The following is a 16,819-nucleotide window of genomic DNA, read 5'->3' as shown; positions in this document are numbered from 1 at the left end:
CAATAAAATCTGCACAAACTCCCCTGAAAGAAATCACCTAACCTCATAAAAATGAGCCAGAAAATCTGAAAGAGGAAGCTGTCCATTCTCCACAGGTGCTAGTCTGAATCTGCACTCTTAACTCCCACTATTTAATCTCCAAATGGATTTATATCTACACCCTCTGCACCCCCGTCTCTATTTCAAAGACTACCGTGCCTGTGCCCTGGACACACCTGGATGCTGCCATCGCCTGGCTGTCCCTCATCCCCGTCCTTCATCTCTTTACCAGCTCTTTTCCCACAGGCTTCCTCACCCTCCACATGTTTTTACAGTCTTAAGCCTCAAACATGCACACACGCCTTTGAGGTGCTTTCTCAAGTCTTTAGTCTCTTCAAGTTCAACATGCCCCAAACTAACCCATCATGATTCTCTTTCTGACAATTTCTTCTTGCTGCTCTAGTCCCTGTTTCACCCCATGGCCACCCAGACAAGAAAGCTGAGGAGACACTTGGGACTGTTCACCACCAGCGAAGCTGACCAGACCCCTGTCCTCCAAAACATTTTTTTTTTTTTTTTTTTTTTTTTTTTTTTTTTTTTTTTTTTTTTTTTTTTTATGCGTTACGCGGGCCTCTCACTGTTGTGGCCTCTCCCGTTGCGGAGGACAGGCTCCGGACGCGCAGGCTCAGCGGCCATGGCTCACGGGCCCAGCCGCTCCGCGGCATGCGGGACCCTCCCAGACCGGGGCACGAACCCGTGTCCCCTGCATCGGCAGGCGGACTCTCAACCACTGCGCCACCAGGGAAGCCCTCCAAAACATTTTTAATATTTTCACTCTGCTTTCTTTTTTTCTTTTTAAAAAATATTTATTTATTTGGGTGTGTCGGGTCTTAGTTGCAGCAGGCGGGCTCCATAGTTGCAGCTCACCAGCTCTTTAGTCGTGGCATGCTAACTTTTAGTTGCGGCATGCATGTGGGATCTAGTTCCCAGACCAGGGATCGAACCTGGGCCCCCTGCACTGGGAGCGTGGAGTCTTAACCACTGTGCCACCAGGGAAGTCCCTCACTCTGCTTTCTATTACCAAATACTGGTGTAACTCTTACAAGTTTGTACCTAAACTATTAGAACTAATCTGCCTCGACCTTCCTTGGGGTTCACCCATCACTTACCCTAACACACACCCTACTCAAGGCATGTTGACCCTGCCCTCCACCATGTTCCCCCAACACTCCAGGTCTTTCCTAAGGCTACATTTGCACCCCAGGGAAAGCCAGCAACCTTCCATGCCTGGCAAACCCCTATGCGCACATTCCAAGCCCAGTTCAATGTCACCACCCTTCTCCAGCCTTCCCTTGGGCTGAGTTAGTGGTGTTCCCTTTACTGTGGACACATAGTACTTCATACAAGTTTCCATTCAAATCAAGCCAGACAACATTTTACACCTGTTGTGTAAGAGGTACACTGTGCTGAGAGATGGAAAATATAAAAATAACTAAGACCTGGGCTCTATCCTTATGGATATCTTCCAGATATGGAAGGAAATAATTATAGCACAGTGTAATAAATGCAAAGTATCACAGAGAACAGGACAGTTCAGCTGGGGTTTGAAGAATGAAGAGGTTGCCCTCAAATGGTTTTCTGAAACCACCGCCTTTCACCTCACCCTCCAACTAGTGAGTGCATTAAAAGGACCTATAAATCATGTTTATGTTCTCAGGATCTAGTAGGCTGCCCAGCACACAGCAGGCGCTCAAAGCATTTCTCGAATGGACAAATAAGACAGACTGCACAGTTTATGAGTCATTCCATATCTGGAACAGTCTTCTCAGAATTACTTGCCAACTACTGGAGCAGAATTGTGTGGAATGCCTGCAACATGATCAAGAATTCACAGTGACGATGTAAATGAGGAAGAAGAGAGAAGACGGCTCGTCTCCCAGGTGCCTCTAAGACCCTCCCTGGTTGGCCTCATGCCCAGGCCCTGGCCCGCTGCCCCCCCCCCCCCACACACACACACACGACAGCTCACTGGTCCTCAGGCTCCACCCCCCACTTCCTCACCTTGATCTTCGCACTTGCTGTTCCCTCCACGATAGCCAAATATTGCCCTCCTTCACCTCCACGTGTTGGCTCAAATGTCACCCTGTTTAAAGATCTAACTCCCTTCCCTGCTTTGTTTTTCTCCTTAGCACTTATCTTACACACTAAACATTTTGTCCACGTGTTTGATTTTCCAACCAGAATTTAAGCTCCACAGGGGCAAGAATTTGTCTCTTTTGTGCACCTCTTCATGCCCAGCACTTAGAACAGTTCCCAGCACAAGCAGGCACTCAATAGATCCTTGTTAAATGATGAAGTGAGTGTGTCAGAACTACTGCATGTACGCAACGGACAGAGGTCAGAAGCGTAGACCCTGGGACCAGGCTGTCGGGCCTGTTCCCTGTCTCCACCAATTATTAACTTTGTAATTTTGGGCAAGTTGCTTAAACTTTCAAAACCCCAAAATCCTCATTTGTAGAGTGGGAATAATCACAGTACGTATACTTCATGAGTTGTGAGAGTTATCCATTCAGAAAGCTTAGAACAGCTTTCATTAGCATGCAAAACACTTTACTAGTATTACTTTTCTTATAGCAAGAAACATTGAGATACGTTCTTTAAAACGTGGTTTAACTACATCCAAATACAGAACCATCTATAAGCAACACATTAAAGTTGGCTTTTAGAAATAGTTATTAGATGATCATTTCCGGGTTTTTTTTTTTGTGTGTGGTACGCAGGCCTCTCACTGTTGCGGCCTCTCCTGTTGCGGAGCACAGGCTCCGGACGCGCAGGCTCAGTGGCCATGGCTCAAGGGCCCAGGCGCTCCGCGGCATGTGGGATCCTCCCGGACCGGGGCATGAACCTGTGTCCCCTGCATTGGCAGGCGGACTCTAAACCACTGTGCCACCAGGGAAGCCCCATTAACTTCTGCAAGCGTGAATACATTTCTCATAATTTTACTTGCTATCTCTCAAACTCTTGCCTAGAAAGGCCAAAATGATACAAGAGTAAATTGAAATGATTTTAAAATCAATCTAACACTAAATGAACAAGAAATCAGTTTACAAAAACAACTGAGCTGGAAAGAAGAGAAACCTATAAGGGTAGGCAAGTCATTACAGGTTTGGGATGTTTATTTTACTAATCCACAATAAAATGAATTAACAGGAAGATTTACCCTTTTGAAATGGTCTTCAGTTTTCTGCTAGAGAAACATCTCTTTCATGAGGCCTTTCTTCAGGCTCTGCTATGATCAGATGGGCCCCTGAACATTCTTTTCCTCCAAATCCTAAAGCGCTTAAGGGCCTTTTCCACACCCCTTACAGATCCCTTTGTGCTGCTCCTTCGTTGCTGCAGGAACATGCATTCACCCTCCCCAGGCAGTTTAAAGGAGCCCCAGGGCGAGGGTTGGGAGGGTATATTTTGTTCTATTTCTGTAATCCTACCTGGCTCAGGCTGGTCACTGGCAGGTCAATTACATGTGTGTATGAAGGAACACACATATTTATAATCTAAAACCTGGTAAGAACTGTCCTTACCTCTGAAAGAGGGTGGCAGGCGCTCTCTGAAGGTGCCTGACTGGATCTCAAAGTATTTCCTAAGCAGTTATTCAGCAGCATTAATCTGCAATGACCATGTAAAGTCATTTACGTCATGGTAAATCGATATCTAATGTTAAGCCGAGAGCTCGACAAGAGAAATGCCAGTTTCCGAAGTATCCAGCTGAGCATAAGAATTTGAATTTTTCCAAAACTCACGGTCAGACTGAAAGTGTTTCTTTAGACTAATACCGTGAAGGTTACGAGCATGGACTCCAGAGTCCTGTTACCTGGTCTGAATGTACTACCTCTGCCACTTTCTAGCTGCATAACCTTGACAAATTATTTAACCTCACTGTGATGGCTTCCTCTTCTATAAAATGCAGATAAGCCTCACAGAACTCTTATGAGGATTAAATGAATTTATAGGTGAAATGATAAAGACAAAGCCTGGAACTTGGTAAGCATTTAATAAGTGTGAGCTTCTATCACTGGCATTATAATTATTATTAGAAATAGTTTCCCTTACTTATCTCATCTTATTTAATTAAGTGGTTGAAACACATACATACTCCAAAGAAACAAAGATAGTTTAGATCTGGTTTGTTATAATCACTTATAATCTGGTTTCAGATAAACTTCCAGATTTTTTTTTTTTTTTTTTTTTGCTGTACGCAGGCCTCTCACTGTTGTGGCCTCTCCCGTCGCGGAGCACAGGCTCAGGACGCGCAGGCTCAGCGGCCATGGCTCACGGGCCCAGCCGCTCTGCGGCATGAGGGATCCTCCTGGACCGGGGCACGAACCCGTGTCCCCTGCATCGGCAAGTGGACTCTCAACCACTGCACACCACCAGGGAAGCCCCAAACTTCCAGATCTTGTTAAGTTACTTTTTTATTTCCAGTTTTAATGAGATGATTGACATACATCACTGTGTAAGTTTAAAGTATACAGCATAATGATTTGACTTAACGTGTATTGTGAAGTGGATTACCGCAGTAAGTTTAGTTAACATCCATCACCTCATTTAGATGCAATTAGAAAACTTTTTTTCCCCTCATAATGAGATTTACTCTTAGGATCTATTCTCTTAACAACCTTCCTATATATTATACAGCAGAGTTAACTACAGTCATCATGCTGTACACTAGAACTGCCAGACTTTGACAAGTGAAATGGAAAAGTGCCATTGGGTTTAATTACAATTCTTTCTCATATTCATTTCAAAGCTTCAAGAAAATGGCAATTTCAACTCCAGGTCTGGTTTTCTACTTAGTTCTCTGAAAGGATTTATTGAAAACCCCAAGTTGGCTGGAACATTTCTGCTGGTTACCTTTCAGGAGACTAACTTTGTATGAGCACAGAGGATATCCATTTGGTTTCAATTTTCTAAGACACAAACACTTCATTGTACAGTAAATGGCAATATGCGCTCAATGATCCAAAAGCACATTGTTTTTGCTTCTTGATTTTCTGTTCTACTTTTAACTCTGTGACGATTAAGTTTCCTGTTCTCCACGACAAAACACCTCTCAATCTACTGTGAGTGTCCAAACAAGTTAGTTGCTATTAATATTTTAAAAACATAACACAGCATAATCAAGTTAGTCTTCCAACCACTAAAATAAAAAAACTCAAATGCAAATCCACAGAATTTCTGTTTACACTGATTTTTTTTTCCATTTATATATGGAAAATCACCAGGTAAGAGATAATTTAATTTTTAACTTGGATTAAAAACTCTGAATGCATAGCTTAGTTATTAAGCTTATTTATACAGGTTAATAAAAGCTCAATAAATTTCCTGTCTTTTCATTAAGACGAAGCAGACCTAGTTTTCCCTCTTTAAGGCATGGCATTATGTAGCATACAGTAAAGGGACTTCAAAACTGTGTCACTCCTTGGTGGGATCATCTACATAAAAGAATCCCATCATTTACAATACATCCTGGGTACTGGCCTAATTTCTTAAAAGTGTGCGCTTCAGGTTTTCTGGGATTCGAGCACCTTGTGGTCCAGAGAATCACACCAGTAGCAGCCACTACTCAGAAAATTAGGTGAGCTCCAAATTGTCCCTAGAAAGATAAGGACTGCAAAAGCTGACGGAGCCTGACATTCTCCAACCCTCCTACTTCACAGAAGCCCAGGGAGCGGAAACGACTAGCTCATGCAGCTCCCTGTGGCCATGGCGGTGCTAGAACACAGCGCTTCTAACAAGAGGCCAGGATGCCAGCGGCCAGGGCCCTCTGGGCCGCCAAGCCACAGGTGCTGCTGACACCCGAGTAGGAAGGGGCTCCCCGTCATCTGGAAAATCCATAAGCCTTGTATGGCAGCGACAGTAAGAACCAAAGCTTTGATCTCACTTATGCCCCAGCTCCCCAAACTGTGGCAACATCCAAAATGAGGATTGTTGCTTCTCCCAGTGTCTTCAGTGTCTCTTCTGTTTTCCTCCCAAAGGATGAACACTTCGAGCTGACAAATTCCTCCTTCCCACTCAGTTCCTCCGGGGATGGAAATGGAAATGTGTGCAAATCCCTCTTCCGCCAGCCATACCTCTTCCTGGGTTTGCTCCCCAGGACCCTCAAAGACCTTGGTGCACAAGGCCTGATTTATTTAGGCCTGAACCTAAGTAAATCATCCTTAAAACACGTCTGCATGTTATAAGCTTCTCACACGACAGCTTCATAACAGGATTGGACAATAAAACCTAAAAATACTAAGGTGTAGACAGGTAAAGAGATCCCCTGAGGATTTAGTTGGTTTTGTTAGTTTCTGCAAAATGTTCTCACATGTGTGAACACCTAAGTCTTCAGGCACTTTTTTTTTCCCCAGACCATTCAACAGCAGTCACTATTTTTATAAGGGAACTTACTTCTAAATCTATCTGACATGCCTTTCATTTGCTCAGTGTTGTACCTGCTCAAATGAGGGGTATTCCCTGCAGAGTTCTGGTCAACTGGAACGGCCAGCAGGCTTTCTGTTTTAGTCCCTATGAAAAGGGCTGCCTTTCCCATTTCCGGTTCTTATTTTAACACAGAGAAATGCAAACCTCTGCCAATTTAGGAAGACACTTAACAGCTACTTTGGAAGCTCTCAAATTTTATAAATCGAACATGACTTTACTACTTCTAATATACAAACCAACATAAATCAAAGTTCGTATTAGCAAAGTTTAACTTCTTAGTCACCCTCACATCCCTGAAGATTTTATAATACATCTTTCCGTAAAATTCAAGAAAAAAAACTAGTCTCTTCATACATGATGAGGGCACATTATGAAACTAGTATATCACACCAGTATTATTAAGCAGTTTACCATTTGTAAAACATTTCAAAGTGAAATGACAGACATTACATGAAATTTCTAAAAATCTTATATGTTCTGGTATAATGTTATAAGTCATAATTCTAGTTATTACTTTAAAATGTATATCTCAGAAATAGCTAAAAAAAAAAGAAAAAAGTGAAATGACTCGTATATAACCAGTGCCCAATTGTGTGTGTGTGTGTGTGTGTGTGTGTGTGTGTGTGCGTGTGTACGCATGCTTCTGAATAGCTTTTACATTGCTTTATGCACATCTCTCTCTCCCCAACTAGCCTTTATGTTACTCAAGGATCAGGGCTGTGTCTTAGACTTCTTTTTCAGTCTTCCCTGTGCAAGATGCTGGTCCACAAAAGGCTAAGTGCTTTACTACACAATGCATTACAGCTCTATAAACAAAACCAGTCTCTCTGCTGCCTGATAGGATAATTTTACATTCAAATCATTCATAAGCTGCTATAAAACACAACTGAATTATTTTATGCTTACCAGAACTGGACACACGCCTTATCCTCTGGGGAGATACGGCTCGATCAGAGTTGAGATTTCTACTGTCACTATTCCGCCTCAAACATGAAACAGAAGGTCCCACTTTGGCTTTTGGACCAGGTGTTTTCCTCAAAATGGAGCAGTTGGGCTTGGCTAGACTCCTACCTGAGATGGTTGCAGTTTTTGAAGCAGAACCCTGTGGAAAAAATAATGAAGGTTTCAGTCCAGATCATACCTTCCCCACACCACCTCCTGGTGGGGTTAGGTATGCAGAAAAACACAATTTCTGTCTAAGCAGATATGCCAGATGGACATTTAGTTTTCCTTTTTACTATAAAGAAATTTAAACTCTTCATAGTTTACTCTTTGATTCGTCATGATCTGCCTTTTGTCCCCATCAGGGAAACTGTTCCCAAGGTGACTGATGCCACAAATTAAATTCAAGCTACAGCTTTCAGTTCTTTCCGTAGGGGCCCTCTACATGGTCTCCAACGCTGATGATTCCATCATCTTTCTTTGGTTTCTCTCACAGAGCTCTCTCCTGGTTTCCCTTCTATCTGTCTGGTTATTCCATTTCTGGGTCCTGCTCTTCTATACCTTCAAATGCTGGTCATCACAAGGGTCCTCAACTTGGCCCTGTAAGCTTTCTCACCATATACTCTCCCCACATGATCTTGTCCACTCTTTCCACTGCCACCTAAACACCGCTGTATCCCAAGTCCTCATGTCCAAGCCAACATTCTCTCCCGAGTTCCCCATATATTCAGTTTCTTTCTTCCTCTGCTTCACTTAGCATCCATCAGGCACCTCGACTTAACAATGTTGACAATAATATTATTGTTATTTTTACTGATCAACCTACAGACCTTGCAGAATGAAAAAGAAGTTCGAAATGCACAATTCATTTAATCCTAATAACCCTACAAGGTTGATACTTTCATCATACTGCATTTCACAGCAGAAGAACATGAAGCAGTTTCTAAAACTCAGATGAATTTTACTCATCCATCTCACAACTTAGCTCTTCTCATATTCACCACCATGTGCCCAGGCACCCAACTCACGCAATGAAAGCTATTTCTAGGGGCTTCCTTTCTTACCTCCTAAGCCCCTCTGGATGTCATTCTCACCCTTCTCCATCAGCCTTAGTACAGGTTGCATCATTTCTGGGATGCCTGGAACCATATCCAATTCACCTCCCAGTCCCCTGCTAAGGCGATCTCTCTCAAGTCCAAGGAGGCTTCCCTCCGTCTCCCAGATAAAGTCGACTCTTCCAAATAAGGCCTTTTGGATGTGGCCGCCCTGCCACCCTCTTCAGCTTGCTCCTTACTGTTCACGGCTCTGCACCCCCAGCTCCCATGATACTCACTACCCTGCGTCCCCTAACTGAGAATGTTTCTTCATCTTTGTACACATTATTCCTTCCACCCAAAACACCCTTCCATTCATCCTTGATCTTTAAGCTTCAGCTAGTGACCAACATGCTCTCTCCCCTAGAAGCCTTCCCTTCCTTGACAAGTGTCCCCATCGCCACCACCCTACTCTACCATGAGCAGGCTAGGGAGTCTATACACACTCCCAACTGAGGACCTAATACTACCCACTGTACTAGGCACTAGGTTCAGCCAGGGGCTGTGTCTTTCCTTCTCTAAATCCCAACCATCACTGTCATATAGAGCATGAAGTAGGCACCTAATAAAGGTTCTCATTCTACGTGTAGGAAATGAGAGCCTGAGATGTGCTCAAATAACAAAGTTCAACACCATAAGCTATAATTTGTATTCTCCCATCAAAGAAAAATTGAGCCTCACAGAGACTAAGTAACTTGCCTGAGGTTATTTTGCCAATGAATGGATGGAGGTACAATGTGAAACCACATCAAACTCCAAAATCGATGCTCCTAACCTATACGTTGACTATTCCCCACCAGGACCATTCTTTCTTTGCTTAATAAGTCGTAAGTGCAGGACTTCCCTGGTGGCGCAGTGGTTAAGAATCTGCCTGCCAATGCAGGGGACACGGGTTACAGCCCTGGTCCGGGAAGATTCCACATGCCTCAGAGCAACTAAGCCCGTGCACCACAACTACTGAGCCTGTGCTCTAGAGCCCACAAGCCACAACTACTGAGCCCACATGCCACAGCTACTGAGGCCCGCGTGCTTAGAGCCCGTGCTCTACAAGAGAAGCCACTGCAAGGAGAAGCCCGTGCACCGCAACGAAGAGTAGCCCCGGCTCTCCGCAACTAGAGAAAAGCCCACGTGCAGCAACGAAGACCCAATGTAGCCAAAAATAAATAAATAAATTTATTAAAAAGTCATAAGTGGATAATTTCCCTTAGAGATACGTAAAGCCCCATGTTGATGACATATACTAGGTGGATTAAAAACTAAATTAAATAGGGCCATATCCTAAGAGAACACTGGAAAGCAACATAAAATTGGCCAAAAAAAGCAGGCGATGGACACAAAGGTCTTCTCCCTCTACCATAAAACTGGCTAAGGTAATGCCCCAGAAAAACCTTTTAAAAAGTAAACCAAACTTTTAACCAACTTACAAAGTGAATCTTTAACAAATTAGATTTGTTCTGCCTTTCAGAACCAACATTCCATAGAATTTTGAAAGCCTGCCGTGTGTGGAGCAGAAAGGGCCAGGATTCAAGTCAGGGGACCTGAGTTTGAATCTCAATTTTACAACTTACCAGCTATGTGTGTATGTTAAGTAAGCACTTAGGAAGCTTTAAACTGTAGCTAACAAATTTCCTGTTGTTACTGGCAAGAGTAAATGACAGTGTATAAAGCACCTGAACATTTCTGAGAAAATTAAATGATATAATATACATAAAGCACCCAAGCAAAGGGTTTGGCCCAGAGCAGTCATCGAAAAAAATATCCACTTCTTTCCATTTAGATAATTCACCATCCCTTTTATCTAACATACTATCACCAATATATAACCTCTATAATGGGGAGCTATACTCAACCTGCATCAAATTAAAGTCAAATTCCTTTTCCAACAGAAGCTTTCTGAAGTTTCAGGTAAACCCCGACCAAATAGCTGGGAGGTTGCAGGCAACCTAAGGATTCAGTGAACTCAAGGCCTAATTTGTCTCAAGACCAACAGAGCACATTGAAAATGCACATTTCTCCAGCACTGTCTCATCACAGAACCAGGGCAGATTCAGAGCCTCTGGGTGCTGCTGAAATGACTAAGAAACATAGGGATTTGCCTACAACACGACGCAAAGGCTCACTCATTCAACTCTCTACAATAAATACAATGCCTGTGGCCAGTGACGGTTTGCTGGGCCCCTTCCCCATGATACACGGAAATGTGTTAAGAGGTGAATAGTGATATTAGAAGAAATTGCACATGAAACATTATCATGGGGAAAAATGAGTTTTTAATACTCATCAACAAGTAAAAGTGTCAGTACTGAAAATATGGAAATCCTAACTGCAAGATTCCTAAGATGAAAAGTGCTTCTTTCTCCAGTACTGGGATCCACTTCAATGTGATGATTCTATCACCTTACTTCAGCATCACACCATAAGCCTGAAAGACAGGCTTTCGTTCCGCGCATGGGAAATAGAAAGCTAAGACTTACTCTCAATGCACATATCAGAAAAAGTTTTAATTTCAAAATTACACAACCAATTTATGTGCAAGGAAAATGTTATTTAAAGAAACTTTATGCTAGGTTTTCTGACAGTTGGAGATCAGTGCACAATAAAAGTCTCCCATAAATCAAGGAGGAATAAATGTATTGTTTTCATGTATATGTATCTATAAACACCAAACTAAGAATGTTGCTTAGAATTACCAGAGGTTGTCATTTAATTTAACAAAGTATCTAATGAAAAACTGTACAAAATGAGTTTCCTAAGTCTGACTTCAAAAGGACTTAAAAATAAAAATCTGAGTTTTGGGCTTCCCTGGTGGCGCAGTGGTTGGGAGTCTGCCTGCCAATGCAGGGGACGCGGGTTCGGGCCCTGGTCTGGGAGGATCCCACATGCTGCGGAGCGACTAGGCCCATGAGCCACAACTACTGAGCCTGCGCGTCTGGAGCCTGCGCTCCGCAACGGGAGAGGCCGCAATAGTGAGAGGCGCACGGACCACGATGAAGAGGGGCCCCCGCTTGGCGCAACTATAGAAAGCCCTTGCACAGAAACGAAGACCCAACACAGCAAAAATAAATACATTAATTAAAGAGCTCTCAGTGGTATAGCATAAAGAGAAGAAAAGCAGGGAGCAGAATAAAAGTTACAGTGAAAGACCATTTATATACTCAATTTAAAAAAAAAGAAAGAAAATCTGAGTTTTGAAATAATGGACAGTCTCAGTGGCTTAGACATCATTGCGGTGGGCCATTCTTCCTAAAAGGAAGATTTACTATGAACGCCAAAGCATCTCTAAACTGAACTAGCTCAAGAATATCTTCCTAAAAGGACCTAACAATTCCCTATGCACCCTCAAAACACTTAAAACAGCCCTTTAACACTTCACCAAACTACACGTGTTGTTCCGCTCAGACATGAGCCCTCCACACAGATAACTCCCATCTGCCTTCCTACCCTGGCACCGACCTCCACTCCTGGCCCAGAGGACAGATGCCCAGGAAAAGCCTATGTGGGGCTGGAGATGCATGCAAGTCCCCACTGCCGCAACAGCACTGAGGATGAACACACAAAGCCCAGAGCAGCCTCCCAAATGCTTCCAACACTCAGAAAGCTCGTTTCTTCATGCTAGAGTCAAAACTATATCCATGCTGGAAAAAAAAAAAATCTTTGAACTGCATGTGAATTCTTGTTTAAATGGAACCCCCAAACATCTGCCAGGTACTGTATAAAACATACTACCTTTTCACTATACATGAATAAAATAGGTTTTATTTTAGTACCGGGAATCAATACATTAGGACTGCAAGAGACCTCAGACATCTACTAGCCCAACCCTTCCACCTCTGCGTCTCAAAAGGTTACTTGCCCAGAGTCACCTTAGCTAATCAGAGGCAGAATCCAGAATCCTCCTGTTCACAGGACAGGGCTCCACTACCTGGGGCAGCTTCCTCAACAGGAGACCAGGAATTATTTTTATGTTGATACTGTTTACCGGCACTGCCTAGCCATTTCTCAAATGTGGCCCAATACATTTGTAAGTTCATAAACAAAACGTTTATTTTTTCATAAATATAAAATATAATCAGATATTTAACTTCAAATAACTAATTCCACTAAAATATTAAAGTAACCTGTTCTTTCAGCTTACTATTAAAAGGGATGTTGATACTCAATACAAAATACTGGACTTGAGGTTTTTTGTTTTTTTTTTTTATATATGCAGGTAACCAATTAACATTCTAAAATGTACTGACGAGACACAGAATTACTGAATAACACAGCAATACCTGAAGGCAAATCTGCACACCTAGTTCAGCAATGTTATTGACTATTAGTGGATAAGCAATTGCTAATACATCTCTCCATTTCCACCACCATTTCCTGAAGCGGGCAAAAATTTCACTTACCAAAAACAGAGAACCATAGTCAAAGGTCTCATTCATAATTTCCTTTTTTAGCTCTTGTTTTGCCATCAGTGTCCCATTTTCTTTTTCACCCTTGTTTTCAGGGCTAATCCTATCGATGTTGGAAGTATAGGACATTTGCAAACATTCTGTGCTTTCCATTTTAATAGGGAGTTCACCTTTGATCTTCTGAAAAACTGCAGCCACGGACCCAGTCTCACATGCTGAATTGGAAGAACTTGCTTTGTCAACGTCTTCCTGATTCGATTTCACGGCAGGTGTTGTTCTTAGAACTCTGTGTGAAGCGTTTTTAGAATGAGTTGTAACACGCACAGCCTGGCTCGTAATGAGTTTATTAAAGTGCTGCTTGTGTGTCTTGTTATTTAGGATTTCTGCTTTTGTGTCTGCATTCAAGTCAGATGTTGGTGTTTTTCTCAAAGCTGTCGATGGTCTTGAGGAAGACACTGATGAGGGTGATGAGGCCCCAGTTAACTGAGGTCGGGGTGCAGCCTTTGATAGAGCAGGGTCCTTGGACGGTAGCACTGGTCTGGATACAACTTTTGCTTTGACATTCTTGAAGTTTGGTCTTGGGTAACTTATAATTTCAGTCTTTCTAACTTTGCTGCCTAGGGGGCTATTCGTTTTGGTGGTTGATTTTCCTAGGTTAGGTTTAGACATGTTCATCGGTGCCCCCTTCAGGTTCGGTAAACGTCTAAGCTCTCGATTACTCTTCTGCACTTTACTCCATTTCTCCGTCGCTTCAATAGGTGAGAGAGAAAAGGTTGCGTTCGTGGGTTCTAGGACTGGCGTGGACATGCAAACTATGTTATTTGTACTAATGACCATATCATCTGCATCCCAAGTCAGTTCAAATGATGAAACCACCTTTTGTCCCGGCGGGCTATTCGGTATCAATTCTATGGTATGATTTCGGGTTCCCAAGTCCTTTTCATTAGAGGCAACTGGTGTGTCTTTAGCCACAGTGACTTGATGTTCTGGGTCCAGCACTTGGGTTTTGCTTTTATCAAAAGCTGGCACCAGTAAAGGGCATTCATCATCTATAAGACAATTGGACACTGTTTCTCTTACATTTTGGCCCATTTCCTTTTGCCCATATGAGCTCTGTGAATGTCTCTCACTATTTGGTTCATCTTTAGATGAACAAAAGAACTCTTGTAATACAGACCCACTGGGAACATCCATGCCATCAGAAACTGGTGTTAGAGCTTGTATCTCCTTTTCTCCGCCTAGTCTTTGCTGTGCCCCATCTGGGTACTCACTGGTGACCTTTCCCGAAGAACAGTGACAGTGATTTTCAGTATCTGGAAGAACCACATCAGTTTGCATCACCATGTCAGAAAATGCTGTGTAAGTTGTGTCTTGGGCCTGTGATGCTGTAGCTTGAGGGTTTTCGAAGCTGTCTCTATCATAACTCATTTCTCTCACATATATCTTATCAGAATGGGAAGGTGGAGGAACGCAACAGGATGAAGATGTATTTCTACTTCTCATGCTGGTTGGCGGCAGGCTTGCAGTGGTAGGCAAAGACTGACTCTTTCCAGTGGTGTCATGTGTTATGAAGGTACAGTTAACATTATCCACTTTCATGTCAAATGTCTGGTTTAGCGCCAAGGCAGTAGGGTTTTCTGTACAGTTCAAATCATCATCGTTAGGATTCCACACAAAAGGCAGAGATGTCTCAACGCTCTGGTCCTGAAATGATTCTAGGGAATGACAACTGTTACGCAAATCTTTGGGTTCCTCTGTATTTACAACATGTGCAAAAGACAGACATGTGGAATCCTTGTGCATATCTAACATCTCCTTACTAACAAAATCACTTGAAGACTTTTGGTGTTCAAGTACTTCAACACACTGAGGGTTTAAAGAAATATTTTCACCAAAGGCCACAGCAGAGTTGGTTTCATAATCAACCACCATGTCATCTGGGTTGGCAGAATTCCAACTCACATTATTGGTTGAAGAGTTTTGGGTACGTGGTGATTTTTGGTTGTATGCATATGTGTTTCCATTTTTATCACTGATAAATAAGGACTGCAGTTCATCTTCTGTCTTGTCATCTGAATTATCATCATTCATCCTGAAATATTAACTTTAAACCTCTGCCATTTTACTTCTTCTTTAAAACCTTTTAAATGAGAGGGAAGCAAAATGTGTCCATCTCCTAAGTTTTTCAGCACAGTTGAAAGTTTCTTAGTCTAAGCTGTCTTGAACTTGAAATGATTTGTTGTTCCCTGGAAGAAATAAAATGTTTCACTCAAGTGAATATTAGAAAGTTAACAAGTCATCACTCGATTAATTTCAATTGCTTTCTTTTTACATTTAAAGAACCTACAACTATGGACAGGGGTGATTAAGATATTAGCTAAAGAATCACCCTCTTTTCAAACATACTTTTTCATTTGAGGAAATGGGCAGAATGGGCTGCTAAAACTGCCCCCTCCCATCTGAGATGCCTCTGCCCTCACTCACCATAATAGAGAAGGAGGCTAAATCTGACAATAGCCTTTCCTTCTTTTTGGTTGACAGAGTGACTACTGGTCCTAATTTACCTAGGACGGTCCCAATTTATGCCTGTTGTCCCAACATAATTAGAAATAATGCCCTTTTCATTTTCAGAAAAGTCCCCTATTGTTTCCATGAAGAATGATTTCCAGACAGATTAAGCAGGTAGAGCACATAAGCTAAAGATCAACAAAGATTTAGGGCCCTAGCGTTTCTCTTTCCCATTTTCACTGCCTTTCTCAAACACACTCCATTTCAAAGTTGAAAAAAAGAAAAGCTGTTGATTCTTCAGAGTTAAAGTGGTATTCTATTGAAAGTACCTAAAAATGTTGAACAGAGTTCCTGTACGACACAGCAATTCTCCACTTAGGTATCTACTGAAATGAAAGGAATACATCCAAAAATTTGTACACCAATGTACATGGTTCGGTCCCCCCTACGGGCCACCAAGAAAAAAAATGTACATGATTTGTAATAGAAGCATTATTCATAACAGCCCCAAAGTGGAAGCAACCCAAATGTCCATTAACTGGTAAACAGATAACAAAATGTTGTGTACCCATACAACGGAATATATTTTTCAGCAAGAGAAACGAATGGAGTATTGATGCATGCTACAACATGGATACAATGTTATGACTTAAAATATAAATAAAAGAATATTATAAGTAAAAGAATATATAAGTAAAAGAAGCCAGCCACAAAAGACTACATACTATGGGATACTATTTACATGAAATGTCCAGAATAGGCAAATGTATAGAAAGCAGATGGGTGGTTCTCTAGGGCTGAGAAGGGGCACGAGGGAAGGGAATGAGGAGTGACTGCTGATTGGAATGTGTTTATTTTGAGGGTAATAAAAATGCTCTAAGGGTTATGATTATGGTGATGGTTGCACAGAGCTGTAAATATACTAAAACTATTGAATTGTACACTTTTAAAAAATCATTAAAAACAACCCATGAGGGGCTTCCCTGGTGGCGCAGTGGTTGAGAATCTGCCTGCCAATGCAGGGGACACGGGTTCGAGCCCTGGTCTGGGAGGATCCCACATGCCGCGGAGCAACTGGGTCCGTGAGCCACAACTACTGAGCCTGCGCGTCTGGAGCCTGTGCTCCGCAACAAGAGAGGCCGCGATAGTGAAAGACCCGCGCACTGCTATGAAGAGTGGCCCCCGCTTGCCGCAACTGGAGAAAGCCCTCGCACAGAAACGAAGACCCAACACAGCAAAAATAAATAAATTTAAAAATTCACTACATATGTCAATATTAAAAAAAAAAAAAACTCACGAAAGCTTTCAAATCCAAGGATTTTTGCAAAAAACTAAAATTTTATTACGCTTTTGATTATACTGAAGTGCTTAAGAAAGGCCCACATATTCAAGCTAGGACTGCAAATACCTCAT

General features: G+C 42.3%; 1 protein-coding gene across 1 annotated transcript in view; it reads right to left on the bottom strand.

Moving 5' to 3' along the window:
- The window catches only part of LOC116746692 (microtubule-associated tumor suppressor 1 homolog), a 151,767-nt gene that overhangs the window by 82,169 nt on the left and 52,779 nt on the right, over positions 1-16,819 (bottom strand). Inside the window, exons 2-3 of the mRNA XM_032618290.1 lie at positions 12,893-15,144; positions 7,369-7,564 (exon numbers count right to left, since the gene is read on the bottom strand). Coding sequence (XP_032474181.1) covers positions 7,369-7,564; positions 12,893-14,989 — 2,293 coding nt within the window. The 5' untranslated portion in view covers positions 14,990-15,144. The remainder of the gene's footprint in view (positions 1-7,368; positions 7,565-12,892; positions 15,145-16,819) is intronic.

This window comes from Phocoena sinus, chromosome 21 (genome assembly GCF_008692025.1).
Source record: "Phocoena sinus isolate mPhoSin1 chromosome 21, mPhoSin1.pri, whole genome shotgun sequence".
Taxonomy (NCBI): Eukaryota; Metazoa; Chordata; class Mammalia; order Artiodactyla; family Phocoenidae; genus Phocoena; species Phocoena sinus.
The sequence above is the reverse complement of the archived record's forward strand: the minus strand, read 5'-3'. Positions and strand labels throughout refer to the sequence as shown.